We start from the raw sequence: 21,043 nt of genomic DNA on the forward strand, positions 1-21,043 counted from the left end.
TGCAGTAGTGTGACAACACTAGTTACTTAACTACTGCTGCAAGCTTGATGTAACGTATCGTGCGCACTTGACGTAATTTTCCATCCCGAGAGTACCAACCTCTCGAGGCGCATTCGCGAAATCCATGGGCCTCTGACATCACCGGGGTCGTCGCCCGGCTCAAAAGCCTCTATGATACAACGCTAATGGCCAGAGTACATTCACCGCATTACAAAAACTACTTCAGTTCCGCACTTTCTTTATTGCATCACGCCGTTTCGCCGCACTCTTCTCCTTCCGTCGGTTGTGCAAGCGCAGCAGACTCAACGGAATAAATTAAGCAGCTAGTTCCAATTTCAAAACACTTTCAAAATCAAATTCTTTGTCTCATCCGTTGCGTAGCGTTCTAATTGGAAGCTTACTTGTTTCCGTGCTTTCTTCGTTGCGTCACCCTTTGTGCGCTCCCCTCTATGACAGGTGATTTCGCGAGTTCACCGACCTTACAATCACAATGCTACTTTTATGAAACTGCGAGAAATGTCTGTTCTGCACTTTCCAAGTTACATCATTGCGTGAATTGCGTCTAGAAAAAATGACCAGTTCAACGACCGGGTTGGGCTTGTTGTTCATTGCTTCGGTATTTCGAGTCGTTGATCCTTTTATGATCTCATCGTACACTGGTTAATAAAAAGTGGAACGTTTAACACATCGCTCTTTTCCCATGACATCATGAGACATTCATCGGTGAAAGGTCTGAGAAAAACGGTACTGAATGAGGAAGTGTTAAGTACCGCTGCTTAGCTGTACTATTTGCCCGTAGACTTGTAGTTTCTTATCATTCGGATCTAAACCGTGAGGTTGTACAAGTCTATAAAACGTTTGATGGGGTTTAATAGAGTTGTCAAGCTTTAGCTCCCGGTTGGCTTGTAAACGGCGGGGCATTGTCCGACTTTATGTATCCAACACGATCCTCGGAATCATTCGATGCACGTCCACGATTCACACAATAGTGATCGGAATTCCTGACTTTGAACTTTCGTTGAACTACGGATTACGGAAAGCAACTAATCATATTAGAGCTGCTAACGTAGTAATTGTAGGTATAGTATGAATTATAATGTATCTCAGATGATTTTTTCGGGCTAGGGCCCTAATCTGTTAAACAAAAGGTATTGTTTCCTTTATGCAGTGGTTAATATACTGCTAATAGCCCCGACATAAGCAAAGTTACCATTCTATTTATATGATCCAAATTCATGAAACAGCCCATCACTACATATTATAGGTAAAACAATCGCTTTCCGCTCTGTATGTATGTCTGTCCCTAAGTATGCATAGATCTTTAAAACTACGCAACGGATTTTGATGCGGTTTTCACCTATCAATAGAGTAATTCTTAAGGAAGGTTTTAGTGTATAATTTGTAAAGGTTTTGTGTAACCCGTGCGAAGCCGGGGCGGGTCGCTAGTTCGGATAACACGTTTTGTTATCTACAAAAACAATACCGCCCTGATTGTTCTCTGAATGAGCTGTCACATGAATTTGAACCTCAATACTATCACGATAGTTGCTTTTTAAACGACATGGTTGCTTTGGCACGTGCTGAAGACCGCTCTTAAAAGAAACAAAGGCTTTTGTTTTACAGATTAGGGCCCGAGCCCGAAAAAAACATCTGAGATAATTCATACTATAGTATTAGTAGGTAGATGAAAATCGGCTCAACACAAACATACACTTAAGCTTAGGTAATTATCTTAAGGATAACTCTATCCATATAGCGTGTAGTAAACTCACAAAAAACTGCACCTGCAAACTACGCATCCTCTGCTCAGTGTTTATTACTTTACCAAAAGCCATGTTTATAAACCTTAATAAGTATACGATCTTTAATTACGGTGTAAATCCGTGGTCGGTTCGGTGACTAGGTATTTTCACGGACTGGTCGGACTGGTCCAATCATCCAATGTATTAGCCTCTTCAGGGAACGTAACGGCACAAACCCGTTCGTTCGCCTTTTATTTGCACCGATAAACTTATTTACAAACTTTGCTATATAAACAACTTTTCACAGGTGAAATTTCTCTGGATAGCGATAATATTTTTGTCAAAATCCGATTGAAAATGTAAATAAATGACTCATATTAGTAGAATTTCCGTAGTATTGTTTACGTTGGGCACACGTTTTGCCGCTTTTGTTATAGTAAAACCATTTAGGCAGCATTATAGTAAATACGCGTGACTGAGCATGTAATACGTCATCCATCGCCGCTCCGACACCTGACCGATAAGACGTGCAGGAATTTAGCCAGCAGGGCATATAGCACAGTGGGTGTAGTCGCTTAGCTTGTCGAGTTGTGTGAGTATTTGCGTGTCTTATCGCGGCGACTCGATCGCTCTACCTGCCTCCACTACTACGTTACCCAGGTCGTACCAGTAGGTATTATAAAACTATTGTTCCTGATTTGATGGAGTTCTCGATAATGTCCCATGTATTGTGATGTACTTCAGTCGAACACTAGCGGTACTCGGTTTACAAAACAATGTTTTTTTCGCTTGAAATTATTTATAAACAACAAAGCTTCGCGGAGCTATAGAATCGTGATTGTTATTCCGTTTAAGAACACTCTTATTAAAATTTTAGGGCCGCGATTGTGTTATTGTAATAGTTATTTACACTGAGAATATAATATCAATAATTATTGAAATCGGTAGCGAGTTGACGACGTATAAATAATGAATGCGGGCATGGCATAGCGAAATGTCGGCCCGATTTACATCTGAATGTCATCTCCACAATGTGTAACACATTTTCGCAACCACGAACCTTTAATACATACTTAGTATGAGGCGAAGTATGGAGATTGTGTAACTTGTACAAACATCACCTTAAACACACTGCATTATTACAAAATATTTGCTTATCATATCGCACCGGCTAAATAAATAAACAACTGGTGAAAATATTATAAGATTTTTTAATGCCGATAAGATAATGGTGAAATGACGATAAAAATTGCGATAAATATCGATAACGCTTTAACGCCTTAATGTAGGTACATTAGTGTGCTTTCTTTGTATAATGTATATAAGTACCTAATTCTCGTAGTACCGGGGAACCTTTACTAAAGATCAAGGCTTTACATAAAGGACAAGGTCTCGATGACGCAGGCTGGAATATGAATAGAAGTTATAATCTAATTTCACTGAAACAATAAGGAAAATTTACTTTAGAGCTCGAGCTAATAAACACGGCTCTTCTCCCATTAAAACTCAAAATGTCTCGGTAGATTGAACTAATTTAATCACATAATTGATACCTAGTATTGCGAATGGGGCAAGATTAATCCTATTTGTAGTCCCACGCGTTTCTGCAACCACGAGTACTGCGTGTTTCGTAAGGCGAAATCGCAACATCGCTTATTTCTTGTTTTCGAAACCATCCTTCGTCAGTCATTCCTTAGCCTTTAGTACTTACTTGGCACAAGTACTATTACATTGCGGTTATTGTCTTACGAGTTCGATTTGGTAACTAATGAGTTATGAAACGACACAAACCGATCGACGACTGGTTTGGTGATGATACTTGTCTTGATTCAGGTATAAAGTGTGGTTTCGTTTAGTAAGTAATTGTAGTTAGCGTCAACGTGTTTTGTTTCACAAGCACACCCATGTCAGCCGCAGTGCAATTACGTGGAGTATTGGTTACGTAGGTCCGTTACGCCATGAACGCTCCGCTAGTCCACACCACACCTACTGGTGTCAGAGACAAACGCTCGCTTATTCTGCTCTTGTGCAAACTACATTATGAAATGGAGCGTAAGGACCCGACGATTTAATACGCGATACGCGGTACGTTTTGCAAATCCGCCGAACGAAACTATTACAAAACGCACAAGGATTTCTAGGTTTACGTTCCGTTGTTCTCGAGGACCTTGTCGCGCTTCGCCGTTAATTTGAAAAGGCTGTGAAAATCGAAGACCGAAGCTAGTTTTCCAAACCTTTGCGTCATCCGTGATCCAACGCTGTTAACTAACTGTTAGCAATGCGGTGCCACACCGGCTCGAGGCGAGTTCGCAATATTTCTGAGTCGGCTCCATACATATCGCAAGCTCTTGCGTCGCGCGAGCAACAGCTTTATGATTAATCGTTGCTCTAATTTCGATATGTATTGCAACCCCTGCACTGCAAATGCCAAGAGCGTTATGGCATGGCGTGAGATATCGGGAGAGCCTATAATAACGAAGGCCGCGTGAGACGTTCATCTGGTCGTTTCGCACTTCCGACCGGGCATAATAAGGAGGAAGCGATTGCAGAGCGAAACAATCGTTGATTCCGGGCGCGCAGCCGCGGCCTCGGCGGAAACAGCGCCCGCGCGCGGATGTGGATTTACTCTTTTTATTATCGGCCGATCTAGAACGCATCTGTCGGGCGACGCGACTCCAGCTGCTGCCCTTCTACGGTTATCGGCGTCCTGTTCTACAAACAGGCCAGACTGGGCACGCGCACCTGCCGAGCCTTACCAGCCATATACATTGTTTCTCAGACACAGATAATTTCAGTTCTTATGCCGTTGCGTGTCATCGTTAGCGTGAAAGTTATCTTCGCGATGGATCGTCACACAATTCCTTTTTCTACCAGTTCATGTAATCGTGATGATTACCCGAGGTGGGAACGCAAGCTTTTTACCAAACAGTTTCCCAACATGTGGAAAAGTCGGTTGAAAACGTAACATCGGGTTATGAAAGTGAATACGCAAACGTTACTACGTTACCAGCAATCCAGCACGACAGAATTCCTTTTCTATGTAACGCAATTGCGCCAAGTATCCCACCATGTGGCGCATGGCGCTGCGGCCGGCGCCAACTTTTTTAGCTAAACATATCTAGCGTGTCCACCCAATGGCCCTGAAAGATCAAGGGTAAAGATCGTTTGTGCCTTTGCACACACGTGTGCGACGTGCGGCGAAAGTATGTTGCAAGACGTAAGTTATATCGGGGAAGAGTCAATGAACGGAAATGTTCAGGCCGCAGTGACACGCGTTTATCGGGCTTGCATAATACCGAGGCTTGCTCAATCCTCTCGAACCCGACTCGCGTTCTGAATGTTCTGCTGCTTCAGGAATCCCGGTGCATCAGTCTGTCGCAAGCCGTGGTTCGCCGATTGCAGGCCGGGTCGTTGAACGCTTTCTACGGCGCTCTTTCCCGGCCGCGCGATTGCAAAACCCCGCTGAGGTCGCGCTTTCTTCGTTCGCGACGGAGAAATTGTTGCGCCACGCCGCCGTACACCGACCTCCCGTTAGAAAGTCGACCGCTCACCGGATTTAACACACGTAACGGTGCGATTGCAACGATTCGAGACGGAGATCGATAAGATTCTGGCACATTTCGCGGACGAATTCCGGGCGCTTTCTTCTTACGCAATTGTCGCGTAACGCCGGGTCATCGAACGGTACCCCGTTTCGTAAACGTCGCTGCACTCGCGCGCAATTGGACGATTGCGTGCGGTAGTGAGTATGAGTAGGCGCTTGCGCAACGGGCCGTCCTGGAGTGGCGCCCGTTCCGCAGTCCGCGCGTTGCAACACGGGATTATTTCTGCGGCCGCCGTTGGACCGCCGCCCGGGCTTGCAACACGGCCATATCGCAACGCTCATAATCCACGCCATTGTGACACGAGCACCCGAACACGGCCACTTAGTCCCCGATAAATGTCGGCGATGTGTCATCCCACGCCGTTCCCATTCGGTGCATTCGATTTAAAACTAAAACAATTTTGCAATCGATGTTCACATTAGTGTTTTCGCAAGCGGCCCAGCGCGGTTTCAAAAGCGTTCGACTTGCGTTATCGCGCCCCGATAAAGCGTGCGCTTGTGCGGTTTTGAGACCTAAATTCAGGATGTCGCTGTCATAGAGGAGATTTCATAAGTTTTGAAGAGTAATGAGTCACAAAATAAAGAAGGGTAAAGTTCTACTGTTTACAAAACCGATGGTTAACAAATGAAGGTTTATACGCTTTATACGCGTCGCCCTATGGATCAAAATGTATACCACTACCATAACGCCCAGGGATGCTCTGCGCGATTAACTGGTCCAACCTGTGAGATCTTCATAGAAGTCTATCATATACCTGCTTAAATACAGAATATCGCTGAATGAATCTCAAAAGATTCTCTAACTGGAAGCTGCTGGTCGAATGCCACATCCGGTGCTCTTGCGCAAGGTCCACAGTCCACGCATGCCCGAACGGAGGCTGGGGAAGGTTTCCCAACGCTCCCGGCGCCGTGAGGCAATCGCTTGCGACACGACACCGCGTCCCTACGACTACAATACGAAACGAATTACGAAAACCTATGACTAACAGTAGGGCGAGGCACTTATGAAAAGGATTATATCTGCGGCGTGAATTTTAGTTGCTAAAATTTAAGGTTGTCCCAGTGCTCGAGTATCTTTTAAATAAGTCACAGAAAAAGATGACAAAAATGATTTATAAACTAAGGGTTGAATAGTCCCTCCACATACTTATTCCTCAGATTTATGTAGGATACTTGACAGTTCTCTATCTAGAGGATGAGCTACCCAACCCACTACTACTACTACTCAGTTTAAGCGTCAAAAAATCACTTACAAAATGATTAGTGCCTTTAAATAGTTTAAATGAAGCACAATTGTGACACATCACATCACGTATTAAACATAAATATTGCAAATTATGTGCAATTTGCAATTAAATTTAACCTTTTTGCCGCATGTATCATCACTTGCGCAATGTCATGTGTATAGATACAGAGCAGGAAATGCACGCGTGCATCTGGGCCGGCCATTGTTGCGAAACTGTCAGGGTTGAGTTGAGCAACGAGTTGCGAAACATCCCGTTAATTGTCCATCTCACATGAGGGAAAGAGAGGACGCTATAAGGCGCGATAGAAAAAACTTAGTCTAAGAGTTTGTCAGCAACAAAACAGCAAAAGCAGCCAAGCGAACGAAGTAATAAAAATGCTCTGACGCGCTGACAAGAAATTCATGACTAAATTGCTTTGGACGCTTCGTCCGCTTACATTTTTCTGCTGCTGCTTTAGTTATAGACGTTATAGTTGACACAATTAACAGGACATTCGTAAATCTTACTGCGACGAGATAAGAATTACCAATGAATGGTCAATAAGTACACGCGTCAACAATAGATTCTCACGATAACCATTGTATTTGACGACACGTGTACTGAATTGGAGATCCATTCATTACAGTTACAGCAATTAATGCATTTCCAAACATTTCTACTCAATTCTCAATTAACTGAAAACATTATTCAAAAATAGATTTTATTGGCTTGTTTTAGGTTTGAGATTGCATTGCGACTGTTAAGTTACTTACGTTTTTGTTTTGTTTTGTAAGCGAACGTCAAGCGTGAACAGTTCTTAAGGTTCAATCAATGGAAACCAGATATTAACTCATAGTTAATGCAATTTGGACAGTGCGAGTCAATTTACAACGTCACGATTGTATTTACATTAGATATTTAGGGGTACCGGAATGTCGTACGATTTATAATATACAGTAAAGTTCCTTTCTAATTTAATATCGATTTGGTGACTCATAGATACATACATTAATGCATTTTCTTCATATCCATTTTAAGTAATATCTCTTGTTTACTGACAGAAATACACTCAACATAAAATCTTCAAATTGTGTTGCAAATATTTTTTCATAATGCATTAGGAGCATAATTGTCAATGCATTGAATGCAATTGCAATTAAAGGTACCTACAGAACTATTTCCTTTAACTCATCTAAATCAAACTAAACCGAATTGAGCTCGATTTGACTCGCACAAACGCATGCGTAATGCGAATTGCGTAAAGTGTTGCCAGTTGCGACAGGCGGCCGAGACACGGCGCGCCATGGCCGATCGGAACACGCTCGGAAATCCGGCCAACCTTCCGATGCTTGCAACACTGCCGAATGTCATGTCAATGCCGAAAGGACATTTTTTTAAATTTAAGGTCCTTTGAAAAAAAAATAGATACTTAAAATGGGTCACTTACGTTCAACTTGTCGAGGAATTCTTGATTCAAAAATACCTCGACACTTGAACCATAAGATTCTACATAATTGATTAATATGTCTGAGTGTAAGTGTCGTGGTTGTTATTAGGTATTAAAAACAATGCTATAAAATATACGCATTTGGTAAAAAAATTAAGAAAATGTGATGATATTTATTGTAACAGCATTTTAACTAGGTTTATTCGGATTTTATTAATTTAAATTGATGCCTTGACAAAAGTGGCACTTAGGTCGCATGTATTTTTTAAATTCGCAAAAGTATAAATAAATATCGAAATTATCGAAACGATAACTAAACGTAAACACTCGTTGTGAAACGTTACGATATCGATTGCAAACTTCAGCTCCGCTGTAGGGATTTAATTAGGATCAGTTGCGCTTGCGTCGAACCTAAAACGGACACGAGGACGCCCTCCGGCTTCAGCCGCTCCGCTCACTGATGGATTACAAAAAAGGGCAGCTTGCTTGACTTCATCATCACATAAGGCATAATAAAATATGAAACATGTCTTTATAGTCCTTAAAATAGACCGATCCTTCCTCGCGAGATAAATAAACTGCATTTATTCTAATTCTGTCACTTTATGCGTATTTATACTAAAGTTCGTGAAAACAACACGTTTAGCAGTAGTAGTAAAACACTTTATTGTACAAAAAACACACATAATTAGTACAAAGGCGAACTTAACCCTTACAGGGATCTCTTAACGTAGTAACTTTCAACATTTCTAAGAAAACTAACACTGCAACTTGACAAACTTTTTTGCTTCGCGACTTTGCAAACTAATAAAATATCATAAGATAGGGTAGAGTCAAGGCGGAAACAGTGGCTAAGTCGTCCAAATATCGCCTCTCTCGTGTTGAAATTAGGTTGAGAGAATGTCCCTAGAATATTTATATATATATATAGTGAGCCACTGTACCCGGCTTTTTTCTACCGAGCCACTGTTCCCTCCTTGACCTTTATTTTTATCAATACTTCCGACTCCAATTCGAAAGACTGGATAGAGGTACTTTTATTATTTCTCCATCCGATAATCGCACCCATCATCAGCATAGTGCAAAGTGTATGAAATAATCATGTACTAAACTGTTTCGACAATCCTAGGTCACAATCGACCCCCTCAGGGTTACCGTTGAGCAAAGCGTAGTGTTGTTAATCTGTGTAATGTTGCATTTCGTCAGTCCGTTCCCACAGCTTGCCTCACAGCACAGATGTACTGACACGTGCCGCTGCACGCACATGCTATTGTGTATACGGGAAATTACAGCGTTTAGTGCTGTAAATACCCTTCAAATAGGGATTTTCCATAAAATGTATTGGTGAAAACTGAAGTTAATTAATATAAAAGAACTGACCTCGTGCTTATTTAGGATCTAAGCTGAGTAGAAATAAAATAATGTTAAGTTATCTATAAGCAACCCTAACTTCAAGGGCCCTTTTTTTTCAATTTGTCTATAGTGAATTAGCGATCGCAACAGCACGGCCAGTACTAAATACTGATCACGATGAAACCCGGCCACGCATGATGTGGTAAATCTTTTAAATGAATGTACATTTTCTAGCAGCACTTTTCCCTTAATACTTTGTGGTTATCAAACTACATAATAAAATTAGAAACATAATATAAGGCTGTCTGTGACTTTGAGCGTTATCTATTCCACAGTACCTACCTATTTTTTTTGTCCACGGTCTTCTGACAGTCTTTACCAAATTTTCCAGTTAAAAATATTTTATTATTTTTAATTATATAAACCAAATTATACCTTATTATATTTTCTTTTCACAACACCTTAAATGTTTCTGATTGAGATTGAGATTTAATTCTGAGGTGTTTTAACTTTGGTGAATTCGACTTTTTGATAAAAATGCCTCCCATATTAAAACAACTTTCAGTGCTTGGAGTAGAAAGTTTTTCAGACTACCTCAAGTAGAAAAGAGTTTAAAAAGGTATGTTTTAGGTAAGATGACATTCTAAATTAAAGAGCATAAAACAGCTTATAAAAATATAAATACAATTGTGGCATTGTAAAGAGTACGAAGCGAGTAAACATTATCAAAAAAAAATTCAAGGCATGATGGAATATATTCGGCGAAAACTCACAGAAGCCATATATTGTAATTTGTAATATGATTGTAATTAAAAATTACAATAATTACAGAATATTAAAATTATAGAACTGCTTGAAAATGTGCGTTCGGTAAAAATATATACCATCATGCATGGCCGGGTTTCATCGTGTACAGTCTTTAGTACGTCATAAGACTCATGAGGAACGCTTGCGCCACCTAACGAGAGTAACCTTTGCTTACGCTCCATATTGTCACGACCGATCACTCGTTAAATTTAGTTTCGTTTATCTCAAGGCGAATTATAGCTGCAATTGCATTGCGTTAACGTTAGTTAATCAACGTCGCGCGTAGAATATGGCGATTCAGGGTTACGACTAAAATCCTTAAACATCTAACGCGCTCTTGGAAATTGCGTTTGAACATGAAACCGCACGTTTTGTAACTTTTGAGCTATTTAACACTACAAGGTTCGGGAAACGCGTTTCTATTTATACGAAGGCATTTATTCTAGGCAATTACCGTATAAAAATAGATCCCCTTTAAGTTCCAGCTCGCCCCATCCAGCTTATTATTAAACAGGCTAAAAATATCCAATGCATTAATACAAGTCGATTTGAAGTACCTCCCCGCGCCACCTGCCGTCCACTGCTGACGTCTACTTCGTTTTTCTTTTATAAATTTTGTGTCCATTTTGCATCGAACCTTCATTAAATGCAAACTGCAATATCGATAAAAATAATCGGAGCTTAAATCAACGCGAACTATGAATGCGCTGGAGACTTCATCTTAAATATCGCCGGAAAATATCCTTAGGTATTAAGCTCTAAAAGGTTCAATTGATGTGGAAACAGTCTCCCACGTTTAGTGAATTGTGCGATGAGTTACTTTACATTCGATCGACGCGTACGGTTTCGAATAACTGTGCATTTAATGCATTTCGAAACGCTGTGAAATACGAGGTCGCGCACCGCGCCGATTCCCGTAACGTGACGAAACCACATAAATTAATAAAAATAATATACGCGACAAATGAAAGCGCTGTATGAACCTGTATAACTTTGCAATCAACTTTATGATACTAGAGTTGCGAATTTAGCAATGGTTTTTGCCTATGAGGCTTTATTCGAAACTAATTGACCGTGGATTGGTTAATGCGCGCGGAAAACGCTTTGAGTTCAAAGGGAGCCATTATGGAGGAATGGATACGACCCTATAGCCTGTATTGAGTCAAACGCTTAATGGGTCAACGCTTGCACATTACATGCAGCCTGATTATTCATCATATTTCATGTGACTAAAGTTCATTTTCCTTTGTTACAGGACGACGTTAAAACTAGAGTCATTAGAAGACGCGGTAGTGCTGGACGACCCCGAAGAAGACCTGCTGCAGGACAAGCGAGGCTGCCCCGCGTACGTGTCGCCCGAGATCCTGAGGGCTCACCGGACGTACTCCGGCCGCGCCGCCGACATGTGGTCGCTGGGCGTCATCCTTTACACCATGCTCGTTGGAAGGTAGGCATCCACATCTAAATAGTACATGAATATCTTTTAGATCTGAACCAATTATTTTGATATTTACCCAGCTCCACTTGCGTTGTTGCCGATTTTTTTTTGTAAAAGGATTTGGTTAGAGCAAGTTCTCAACATTCTGAAAAGATAAGATCATGTTTCAGCTTTAAAAATACTCCAGTTTATGTAGGTCTGACGTTAACATCCACTTAAATGCGGGTTTTTTTGTAGACAAATTGTGGAATGCAAAATGATAAGACAGGAGATAATTGATCGCGCGGAATCCCAGCTCTAGATAAGTACTTGCTTATAAATTGCGTCAATTAACATCAATTAAAATACATAATTTTAAAACAGAAAATATCATGTAGGTCAGCGGGAACGCTCTAACATCCGACATAGTTTCATTTTATATTTCGCAAAATAATGAATGGGCCAGCAACATTGTAAAGAGATAATCGCGCGCGAACGCCATGCGGCTAGCCATGTTATATTCAAATTGACCCAATCAACGCAAACTCTCGAGACTATTAGTAAACAGAGATCACCTGTCGGTCACATAGTGTCCGTTGGGTCCCGGCACCTGCCAGCCGTTACGCGCCAACGGCCAGCAATTATATCACCCACATATACCTACGCGGTGAAATCTTCCCACCTGCCGCCACATGGCGAAGACGTTGTACCTCCGAAAGCCTTTTTACACGCACCTGCCGTTCGCCAACCTTTGTCTTCTACTTTTTTCCCCCGACGCACCCGTAATTTAAAATTTAAGACTCGGGATTTCGCCGCAATCGGCCTCACCTGTCGCCGAAAGGGTTCTACCTGGGTTTTTGTTTCGCATCTGCCTCCAAATGACAATCGGATCGCCACAATTAATTGGAGCTGCGTGGGTGCTGTAAAAACGAAACAATTCGTGGAGCCGGCCTAATGTCGATGTTAACGATTTTGAATTTTCAAAACGCGATAAGTTTTTCTGTTTCCGCTCCGATTTTTTAAATTGATCGGTGCGCATTAAACTGATATCGTATCTTGAATAATGTTTGTCGGATGATACAAGTAATTATTCACTATTTACTCCCTTTACGCACATTAAACGTTACTTTTTGTGTTGTTGCAGGTATCCATTCAACGACTCAGAGCACGCGTCCCTATTCGCGAAGATTTCGCGCGGGTACTTCGTGGTCCCCGAGTGCTTGTCGTCGCGCGGGAAGTGCTTGATCCGATCGCTGCTGCGGCGGGAAGCCTGCGAGCGGCTGAGCGCGGCCGACGTGCTGCGCCACCCCTGGCTAGCGCGAGACCCGCGGAACGAGCTGCCCCCGCGAGCGGCCGCCTCCCACGACCGCCTCGTGCCCGACCTGCACCTCGAACCGGAAGATTACTTCTAGCCCTCTCCAAGCAGCTCGCCCGATGCTGGCGTCGGGCATGTAAATAACGAGTTCCGCGCGTAGTGAAAATGTCAAAGTTATTTATGAATTTAAATAAGTTATTTCGGCCTAAATTGTCGCGCTAGCTTGCGGTTGCCTCACTGAAATAGTCCGCTTGTTTTCAGTAAGTAAGCCCGAGCCAAATAAGTCTCCGTGGAGATTTTAGTTAGTTAAGCAGACGCGCGGGCGGCTGGTCCGTCCGCGCACTAATTTATACTTGGCCGCAGCTCGCGAATGCTGTAGAAGCCGCATAATCGGATAGTTAGTACGGTGATGCGGGTTTTATGAGTAGTCGGGGCTGGGAGCTGTATATAGTCGTAGCGTTGGTAATGACAGAATAAGTGAGACTGATGTCGCGTTCTTGTGATCTATGGAGTCGATGGCGATCCTGCAGCGGCCGGTTCGAGGGTCCGAGGATCCCCGGCAGCCGCCGCCGCATAATTTATAAAAAGCATTCTGTTAAATGTTAACTATTACGTTAATTCCTCTAAGCGTGATGCATTCAAAACGATTTCACTTCAATATAGATTCTATATTGCATTGAAGTTGTTACGCTATTGTTAGGTAAATTATGTATATTTTGTATTGATAGTTTCGTGTATTGTGATCTCCACCGATGTTATTTAGCGATATATGATTGCCATTACGTTGTTATTCAGAAGTGATTTCTTTTGTTGCACAACAATCAGTTGCTTCCATCATAGAGTTATTTTGATTATATTATTTGGTTATTAAATCGTGATTATTCGGCAAATCGACATGCGGAAATTTATTTTATTATATCGAGTGAAATTGTTAAAAATATATTCCCACCACCTCGTACCGAAGGCGTTTGTATTTGGTCTGTGCCATGTATTTAATAATAAATAGTGAACATAAATAAATATTTAACACGGCGGTCCGTGGCCGCCGGGCACTCTCTTCCTAAACTAAATTATTTCTTGTTTGGTACTTGGTGTTGAGTTTTTTATTTTGATTGTACATTTTTGAGATCAATTTTAGTTATTATTAATTTGTTCCAAATTGAAAGTTCCAAATTAAAAATCAGTGTTACCATTCTTTAAATTGTTACCTTTTGTAATTTTTGTTAAATCGTCATTTTCTTACACTTCTGATTGTTATCTTTCATAGTCGAAAGCGTAACTGTTTTGTCTTTCATTTGAAAGTTTTGTACAATAGTAGGGTTACAAAAAAATCTCTGTAAAATAAAATATTACTATTACTTCTTAATTTATACAAACTGTAAATAGACCTAAGATATCATGAGGATTATCAAAAAAGAACGAATGATAGAGGGAATAAATAATTAAGAAACATAATACCTGAATTTATTTTCCATCCAACCAACCTAATGATCAAATAATGTAATTCTATCACTCATATTCTAAACGCTTTCTGTTGCGTTGGCGAGTATTTGATGCGGGCACTCCAGGGGCGTAGTCAACATAACTAATAATGTATGGAAATAATCACGTGACTTTTCGTAGCCCCCTGTCATCTTGATTTTTAATTTCCGTTTAGCGTTTGTAATCTTGGCTAGGCCTCCTAGGCCCCCAGTACTCTGTAACCTTAAGGAACCACAATGCCAAGTCAGACCAAATGTAAAATGGTTTTTCTCGCTTACGGTCAGAAAGCAATGGGAATAAGTCCAGACAATACCTAATTTATTAACGTTACACCATTTCTCTCTCGAGACACCAGCCAAATTTATCTGGAACAACACTTAGAAATACTTTTGACCTTATCATAACAAGGACGAAACATAATGACATCTTTCAATTACGACCTTATTTAGCAGTAAATAAGATTCGATTCGCATTTAATGTCCTATTACGCTCTCACCTTGACCTTAATAATGAAACAAGGACACGAAATCGAATGGGCTGTTTAAATTTAGACTTTATTATTGAGTAAAATAGAGTTCAGTCTGGCAATAGGATCATCAAGTTGAAAATATAAAGTGAGATAAGGTAAATGTCCTAGTGTTTGATAGCCCAATTGCAATAGATGATAGGCCATTTTTACTTAGCAGCAGCACATGAGAATCACACGAATCCGATGCCAAAAAGCCGCTTCCATACAATCGAAGTTCTCATTTTAAAACTACATGCTAACATATAATATAACTATGTCTGGTATAGTATGAATTATCTAATATAATTTTTTCGGGCTCTGGCCCTAATCCGTTAAACAAAAGCCTGTGTATCTTTTAGGAGCGGTCTCGAAAAACAATACCGCCCAGTAGGCCGAGCACATGATTGACGCGACAGTATCTCGCCGCGAGGACTACCCGTCTTTTACTAACTGTATGAATTAAAGGGGGACGGGTAGTCTATGTCGCGGCGAGCTACTCTCGCGCCAATCATGTGCTAGCCCGGCTGATTGTTCTCTGAATGAGCTGTCACATGAATTTGAACCTCAATACCTACTATCACGATAGTGAACGACACTACCCGACACTACGAACTTTTTAAATGACATGGTTGCTTTGGCACGTGCTGAAGACCGCTCTTAAAAGAAACAAAGGCTTTTGTTTAACAGATTAGGGCCCGAGCCCCGAGCCCGAAAAAAATAGTCTGAGATAATTCATACTTTACCTACGTCCTATTGGGCTAACATGCGCATATTGGCTGTGTACGCGACATTGGTGACAATTGATAAAAGTCAAATATGACAATTTGGGACCATGAATTTACATATTTGGTATAATACTGAGCGCGAACTTCGCTATTAGTTCCCCCACCATGCACACACTATTATAGTTCTTGTCCAATGTCATTGCGTCTCGCTCTCTTATTAAGCAAAATGTGAGACGCAATACACATTGGATAAAGATATTGGACAGATGGAATAGGTACGTACCACCAAGTACCACCCTCATATCAAAGACCTAAGAAAGAGTAAGTTATGTAACTTCATATAAGATGAATACAGTTTAAGGAAAACACGCGCCTCGGAAATCATGAAAATTTGATTCTCGCACAGATGGCGCTACCACCAGTACTAACCTCTGGTCTATTCTCGGATAGATAGCGTTGACAGTTTCGTTCGTTATTTTACAATTTTAACACATATCAGTGAAAGAACATGGGTCAAAATCATATAAAAATAATAATTGGTACTAGGTATACTAATACTTACTAGCCTTCAACGCCATCTGTGCTTTCTAACTTGGAATTATAACTTAGACCGTGATACGCGCTGCAATTAATTTGAACTCTCAGTGTAGTCACTAGATGTCGTTACTTAAGATGTTCGATATAAGCAGAGGTCAATGCCTTATACCAAAGAGGATATAATAAGATAGAGTGGGACTGTCATAGTAAATTTTGTAACCGCTGTAAATTCACTGCCATCTATCGACATACTTTAAAACTAAAAATGAAGATTTATAAAAATACGTTAAAATGTATTTAAATATGGCTAAATGCATTTATTATTTTTATATGATTTTGACCCATGTTTTTTCAATGATATGCGTTAAAATTATAAATAACAAAAGAAACCGTCAACGCCCTCTATACGAGAGTAGACGAAAACTAGTGGCGCCCTCTGATCGAGAATCAAAATTTCGTGATTTTCGAGGCACGTTTTTTCCTTAAACTGTATCCATCTATTACGGAGAAAATTTGATTCTCAATCAGATGGCGCCACTAACTTTGGCCTACTCTCGTATAGAGGGCGCTGACGGTTTCGTTTGTTATTTATAATTTTAACGCATATAATATCAGTGAAAAAACATGGGTCAAAATCATATAAAAATAATTAATTATCAAATCGAAAATTATCAGCCATAAAAATCACGATAATTATCAAGATAACTATCATTGATAATTATCCTTTCGAACCCTGCTATGTTTGAAATGAGATAAGACTATACATAAGATAAGACTATCCCGTTCGGTCATTTCCCCACCCCTCATGCCAGTTATACTAGATTCATGAGTCAGAGAATCATACTATCTTTGTCCAATCTTTGTCTTACACTAGTACTAGCGATAGCGCCCAAAAGAAAAGGATGAGTATAGTTTTTTTTTGTCTTATTTACTGACAAAACAACATTTGATTTCGACATTTGATTGATTGATTGATACAATTAGGTACCACTAAATAAATAAAACTACCACTAAATTAATTTGGTTTAACCAACTATATTTTTGTTGTATTAATAGTAGCAAAGATAGATATAACTCCGTCATAGATGGATACAGTCTAAGGAAAAAACGTGCCTCGAAAATCAAGAAAATTTGATTCTCGTTCAGAGGGCGCTACTAGTTTTGGCCTACAGTCGTATATATGGCGTTGACGGTTTCGTTTGTTATTTAACAATTTTAATGCATATCAATGAAAGAACATGGGTCAAAATCATAAAAATAATTAATGCAAATAAAAAAAATCATTTATCTATATTTAAATACATTCTATCGTATTTTTATAAATCTTCATTTTTAGTTTTAAAGTGTGTCGACAGATGGCAGTGAATTTACTGGGGTTACAAAATTTACTATGACAGTACCGCTCTAGTATAAGTTACTCTATGATAGTAGGTAGTAAAGTATTATTGTTTGTCCTTGTCACAGTCTCAGTTATGGTGGACAAGAAATAAACTCGACCAATAATTTGGTCGCATTGCGTATGTTCTGTCCCTCACGGGCGGGCGCACGCGCTAACACATCTGTAGGATCCTACTATCTATGTAATAGGTACATAGACCTACTTAGATAGGTACACTTACACCATCTATAACAATGTCATGAATGCAGCTTTGTATAACATTGTCAGTCTTTCTTACTTGTCTTTGTCTACAAGGAAATACATAATTAAATACCACCACACTAGTCATATTGACACGATGCCGGACCTTTGATTGAACTAAAGATAGATATAACTCCGTAATAGATGGATACAGTCTAAGAAAAAAACGTGCCACGAAAATCAAGAAAATTTGATTCTCGTTCAGAGGGCGCTACTAGTTTTGGCCTACAGTCGTATAGATGGCGTTGACGGTTTCGTTTGTTATTTAACAATTTTAACGCATATCAGTGAAAGAACATGGGTCAAAATCATAAAAAATAATTAATGCAAATAAAAAAAATCATTTATCTATATTTAAATACATTCTATCGTATTTTTATAAATCTTCATTTTTAGTTTTAAAATGTGTCGACAGATGGCAGTGAACTTACTGGGGTTACAAAATTTACTATGACAGTACCGCTCTAGTATAAGTTACTCTATGATTGAACTGACGCTATGTCACCAATTTCCATAAGGAAAACAAAACCGTGTTCGGCAATTCCCTACCATTATCAAATATCACGAAGAAAAACAGTTGATTATTCTAGGTCTGTAATTAGTTTATGTAGCTTCAGATACAATAGTAAAAAAAATACAGCGAATTTAAGTTGTTCATACAAAACTTGTTCTTGCTCTATTTCGATTGTTTTATACACTAGAGCTGTATAAACTTATTAGAGACCTAGATATACCTCATGTCATTTTATGTGCAAAGTTTCATTACAATCCAACACGTAGTTTTAAAATGAGAACGAAACTCCGTTTGTATCGGAAGGTGAAATTCGGCCGAGCTTGCCGGGGACTCAAAACTTTAAAGGACAGTCTGTCACAAATATAAACAGCAATTTAATTGGGTTAACTTTTCCTCACTGTTAACGGACAATTCTTAATCGCTAGTGAGTTAAAGTCGCTCTTAGTTTTTGATTAAGTGAATCCCTAAACGTCGTTACTGTCGTTATCATACCTACAAAAATATGTCGAGCGAGTTAAAAGAAAAATAAAAATAACATAAATAAATAGTTTGATTTTTAATGCAAAAATACACTAAAAAAAGCTACTTAACATTCTACTGTCATAATCTTGAGTTCTAATCTGTTCGATATAACAGGGACAATTAAAAATAATAAATCTGCATCACAGTAACATTTTATTTCCATTTGATTTATAATAATAAAAATTACGCTAAACTACCTTATCACGTAATAGGGTTTGCTCCCGGTAATGAGTTTGTATGGCGAGAACCGGGAACGGTACCGGGAACAAACCCTACACATAAATAATGTCACCGACTCGTGTCTAAAACTGTTACTGAAAACAGCAACCGAACCAAAATAACCCTTTCAAAGTCCAGGGCACCTAAAGTTGTGTGTCCAAAGTAACAGGTTGCCTTTCCAAGACGACTATACTTCGCCATCAACAAAATTAAGTTACGATTGGGGTCCTAAAACTTCTGTTTCCCACGTACAGTCGCCATCAGATATATCGGAACACGCCTCTATTGTTAAGGCGTTAGAAGCAAATTTATCGAAATACTAAAGTCAAATACCCCATTTTAATCAGGTAAAGGTAAAAGCAACAGCGGAAGCAAGATTAGATATATGTAAACCCCATTATCTGGTATAATAGGAATAATAAAGCGCTTGTAATATATTTTCGCACGGCACAATGCACGCGATCTAATTTCGAAGTTATCGCATTGACGTAAAACTGACGATAAAAGAACTATCTAGTCATGATAGATAGCAAATGAGTGCGAATTTGCGATAGCATAAGTATCCTTGTGTGTATCGTGCCGTGTCCCTTTTGACCGCCACGACTATTTTATATAAATAATACGCAATAGTACACTTTATTACAATGTATTAAGGTTTAATTTTGTCGTGTCACCTTTGTCCGCTATGGCCGACTGTGGCGGTCAAAGGGTTCAGAGGAGAGGATAATGGTATAATAAACAGTGTTTTATATCGTTTCATTTCTCATGCCCTGAAAGAGTGTAATTGTTGTTCCAAAACGTGTGCAGAAAATGATACGTTTCTGCGCTAGAGCATTTTACTTTCCAAGTACGATTTCTTTCATTTTTTTACGATAAGCAATGGAAATTTGGTTTAAAATAGATTTGTTATACAATTTCCATTCTGATATTTAACTCCCCATTCCATAAATACCGATAGTTTTACCTAAATGGTTAATTGAAAGTACCCTCAAGAAATGCAATAAAAAATATACTTAGTCATGTTTTTAAAAACACGTATTTTACTTTCCTCGTATACGAAATGAAAAGTAGAGTGTTTAACTCGGGTGAAAGGCATCATTTCAGCCTCGGACTATTGGCACTCTCACTGCGTTCGAGCACCAAACTACCTCGGCAAAAAAGAGTGCCTTTCATCCCTTGGTTAACAATCTACTATACCAACGTTTACTATACAATTTTCTAACATGTTGCCAAGGCTAATAATTTACGCAAAACGTATGTTTTCTATATTATAAATTTATGGTTGAAAAGAGTGACAAACAACATATAATTTAGGCAACGAGTAATAAGCTACTAAGAAAAGTTGATTTATCCATATGTGCAACCCGCATTGTGTATGACTGTTTTTACATAATCTAGTTTTTCTTACAGCTTTAATTTTGAAGGAGTTCAGGATATATATCGCATCCTACTAATAAATTTCTTGACAGAAAACAGCGCAAAATTCAATTTTTCAAATTTGACGCCTTTATAAGGAATATTACGCAAAACTTTGAGTAGGGGGTGCCACTAACACAAATTGTAAACAAACAGCTTGATGCGTCAATGGCATATTTATTTGCAACACATACTCTGTGGAAACTTGTCAAAAATCTATTTAAGGCAAAGTATATACAGGGTGGCTAAAAATAAGTGCATTCCGGTTGCCAAGGAGGTTTTAAGATTATACTGAGCAACTTTTACTATGGGATCAACCCCGAAATCGCGAAAAAAAATTTGGCCGTTTCATACATTTTGGCTCGTCCATTTTCTACGGGAGGATAATTTTTTTTTTCGCGATTTCGTGGTCGGTCCCATAGTAAAAGTCGCTCAGTATAATCCCAAAACCTCCCTGGCAACGGGAATGCACTTATTTTTTAGCCACCCCGTATAAGTTACTCTATCGGTTTACAGTTTGCGCTAGTGCTGTCTCGGGCGGCAGAACATTGCAATATTAGACTTATATTG

The 21,043-nt window shown here is 39.6% G+C and overlaps 1 protein-coding gene across 1 annotated transcript in view; it reads left to right on the plus strand.

The window, feature by feature from the left end:
• The window catches only part of LOC134740520 (tribbles homolog 2-like), a 34,726-nt gene extending 20,360 nt beyond the window's left edge, over positions 1–14,366 (plus strand). The window contains exons 4-5 of the mRNA XM_063673026.1: positions 11,435–11,626; positions 12,741–14,366. Coding sequence (XP_063529096.1) covers positions 11,435–11,626; positions 12,741–13,008 — 460 coding nt within the window. The 3' untranslated portion in view covers positions 13,009–14,366. The remainder of the gene's footprint in view (positions 1–11,434; positions 11,627–12,740) is intronic.
• The last annotated feature ends 6,677 nt before the right edge of the window (positions 14,367–21,043 follow it).

The sequence above is a fragment of the Cydia strobilella genome, chromosome 4, assembly GCF_947568885.1.
Source record: "Cydia strobilella chromosome 4, ilCydStro3.1, whole genome shotgun sequence".
In the NCBI taxonomy this organism is placed as follows: Eukaryota; Metazoa; Arthropoda; class Insecta; order Lepidoptera; family Tortricidae; genus Cydia; species Cydia strobilella.